This window comes from Penaeus monodon, chromosome 3 (assembly GCF_015228065.2).
Source record: "Penaeus monodon isolate SGIC_2016 chromosome 3, NSTDA_Pmon_1, whole genome shotgun sequence".
NCBI classification, from domain to species: domain Eukaryota; kingdom Metazoa; phylum Arthropoda; class Malacostraca; order Decapoda; family Penaeidae; genus Penaeus; species Penaeus monodon.
Window position 1 is genome coordinate 19,479,648 of NC_051388.1, and position 2,500 is coordinate 19,482,147.

At 38.3% G+C, this 2,500-nt stretch overlaps 1 protein-coding gene across 1 annotated transcript in view; it reads left to right on the top strand.

Annotated features, from left to right (window-relative positions):
- The window catches only part of LOC119593336 (eukaryotic translation initiation factor 5B-like), a gene marked incomplete at its 5' end in the record, with an annotated part of 7,411 nt that extends 5,477 nt beyond the window's left edge, over positions 1-1,934 (top strand). The window contains 3 exon segments of the mRNA XM_037942266.1: positions 1-9; positions 301-458; positions 1,777-1,934. The exon segment at positions 1-9 is cut by the window's left edge and continues 224 nt beyond it. Coding sequence (XP_037798194.1) covers positions 1-9; positions 301-458; positions 1,777-1,866 — 257 coding nt within the window.
- Between the last annotated feature and the right edge of the window lie 566 nt (positions 1,935-2,500).

The following is a 2,500-nucleotide window of genomic DNA, read 5'->3' on the forward strand; positions in this document are numbered from 1 at the left end:
ATCAGGAAGGTAATAGAAAAGGAGATAGATATGTATGTAATGAAAATAAGGACAATGTTCTAATGTACATATGTATTTACAGACATTTGGATGTTGTGAACTACATACTTTATTATGACTTATTTGCATGAGGCCTTAGGAATACATTTTATGAAAATATTTTATTATGTATTGAATAATAACAAACGTAACCTAACACTGTTAATCAGAGAAGGGTCAAGTCACATGTCCCACAGTGTCAGTCACAGATAATTTTTAATAAATGTTCACTACAATTTTTTTCCCCCCTCAAATGACTAGAAGTGGGGAAGGTGGTGGATCCACAGACCAAGCGCACCATCAACTACGAGATCTCAAAGAACAAGGGCCTGACAGCATACCGCAAGAAGGAATTGCAGAACCCCAGAGTGCAGTACAAGAAAAAGTACCAGGCCAAGCTGAAGAAGAGGAGAGGACAGGTATGGTCACTCCCTCTCTCTCTCTCTCTCTCTCTCTCTCTCTCTCTCTCTCTCTCTCTCTCTCTCTCTCTCTCTCTCTCTCTCTCTCTCTCTCTCTCTCTCTCTCTCTCTCTCTCTCTCTCTCTCTTTTTTCCCCTTCTCCCTCTCTCTTTTTTCCCCTTCTCCCTCTCCCTCTCCCTTTCCCCCTCTCTCCCTCTCCTCTCTCTCTCCTTCTCCCCCTCTCTCCCTCTCCTTCTCCCCCTCTCTCCCTCTCCTTCTCCCCCTCTCTCCCTCTCCTTCTCCCCCTCTCTCCCTCTCCTTCTCCCCCTCTCCTCCTTTCCTTCTCCCCCTCTCTCCCTCCCCTCTCTCCCCCTCTCTCCCTCTCCTTCTCCCCCTCTCTTCCTCTCCTTCTCCCCCTCTCTCCTCTCCTTCTCCCCCTCTCTCCCTCTTCCTCTCCTTCTCCCTCTCTCTCCCTCTCCCTCTCTCCCTCCCTGTGTGTGTCTGTGTCTGTATCTGCATGCACATGCACGCACAATTGCTTGCATGTATCACCTCCCATTTCAGAAGTCTAGTATTTGAATCCCCACTGGAGCATGATTGATTAGGAAAGGCTTCTAATCAGGCAAGGGTGACATTGCCACACAACCTCTCAATCAAGATTAAAGAGAGGCCCATGTCCTGTAATATAATGATAAGCTGTGAATTATTATTATTATTATAATTTTAATTATATTATATTATATTATATTATATATATATATACATGAAGACTTCTCTGCTCAGGTTAAGGCAGTCCCTGTATGGGAGTTTTACCTATTGGCAGTATTACCTTTGTCTGATTAGATGCTTAGCATTACTTTACCTGTGATCCAGATAGGGGGTATAACAGCTGATCTCTTCTTTGTGAGACAAGCATGGGGCCACGGTTGTGGTGTCCCACCTCACTCACACCCATATAATTATGCTGTTTTATCACTGGAAAAAAAATGAACTCTGTAAACCACAAAAAGCAAAAACCTATGAATTACTTATAACCTATATCGAAAGTAGACTAATAGATCAGTAGAATGTGGTAAACAAGAAAATACATTTCTAAATCACCCCCCACATTTTCTACAAGTACTTGTTTTTGAAATAAACAGAGTTTGCATAAAGAGAGAAAAAATCATAGAAATTAGGAACCAAAGAATAGCCATTACAGCTGATGTCAAAGGATAATTTATATTTAGAAAATTGATGATCATGATCTTCCAAAAAATACAAAAAGCAGTTAGACATAATTTTGCAGTAAGATATTAATACATTTTTCATTAAGAGATATTTTCTTTGTCCCTTTTAGGTACAACAAGTGAGGAAAGAGCTCAACCGTTACGATGGAGAAGCTACGGGTATTAAGGCTTATACTATTAAGAGCCGAAAGCTAAAATAAAAAATATATATTTGTTTTTGTTTTTATATAAAGCTGGTAAATAAATAAAAGTGTAGATGGTTATTTGATTTTATGGGTTTTTCTCCTGTTTGTCTTTTTACTATTATTATTATTATTATTATTATTATTATTATTATTATTATTATTATTATTATTCCTGTTCATGATAAATACCATGGAAGAAGAAAAATGTACGTGAATAAGATTTTGTAAAGTGTTATTATATGACTAAGAAGTCACAAAAGCCTTATTTCTTTCTGAGACTGATCATATCTGTTGCTCATCAGTGGAGTTGTGGCAGCATTATCAGAGCTAGCAGTAATGCTACTCAGATGGTGGCTAATATGTGTAACTAGTCTGGCTCCTTTGTTGATAGGTATTGCTATTTACATTACATAAATATTGTAATGCTTACAAGTATGAAGAACACCCGTGATTTCACTTCTTGTTTTAAAGTAAAGTATATGACGTGAACTTGATTCATAGGAGTTCAAGCAATCAAGCTTTAAGAAAAGTGATTTCAAACACAATGAAGTTAGGAGTAACTTACATGTGACTACAACCCGTTCCTGGTAATAAACACAAAGAGCTGATAATAGCAGCCTATGCCACAAAACCTATAACATATTTACAG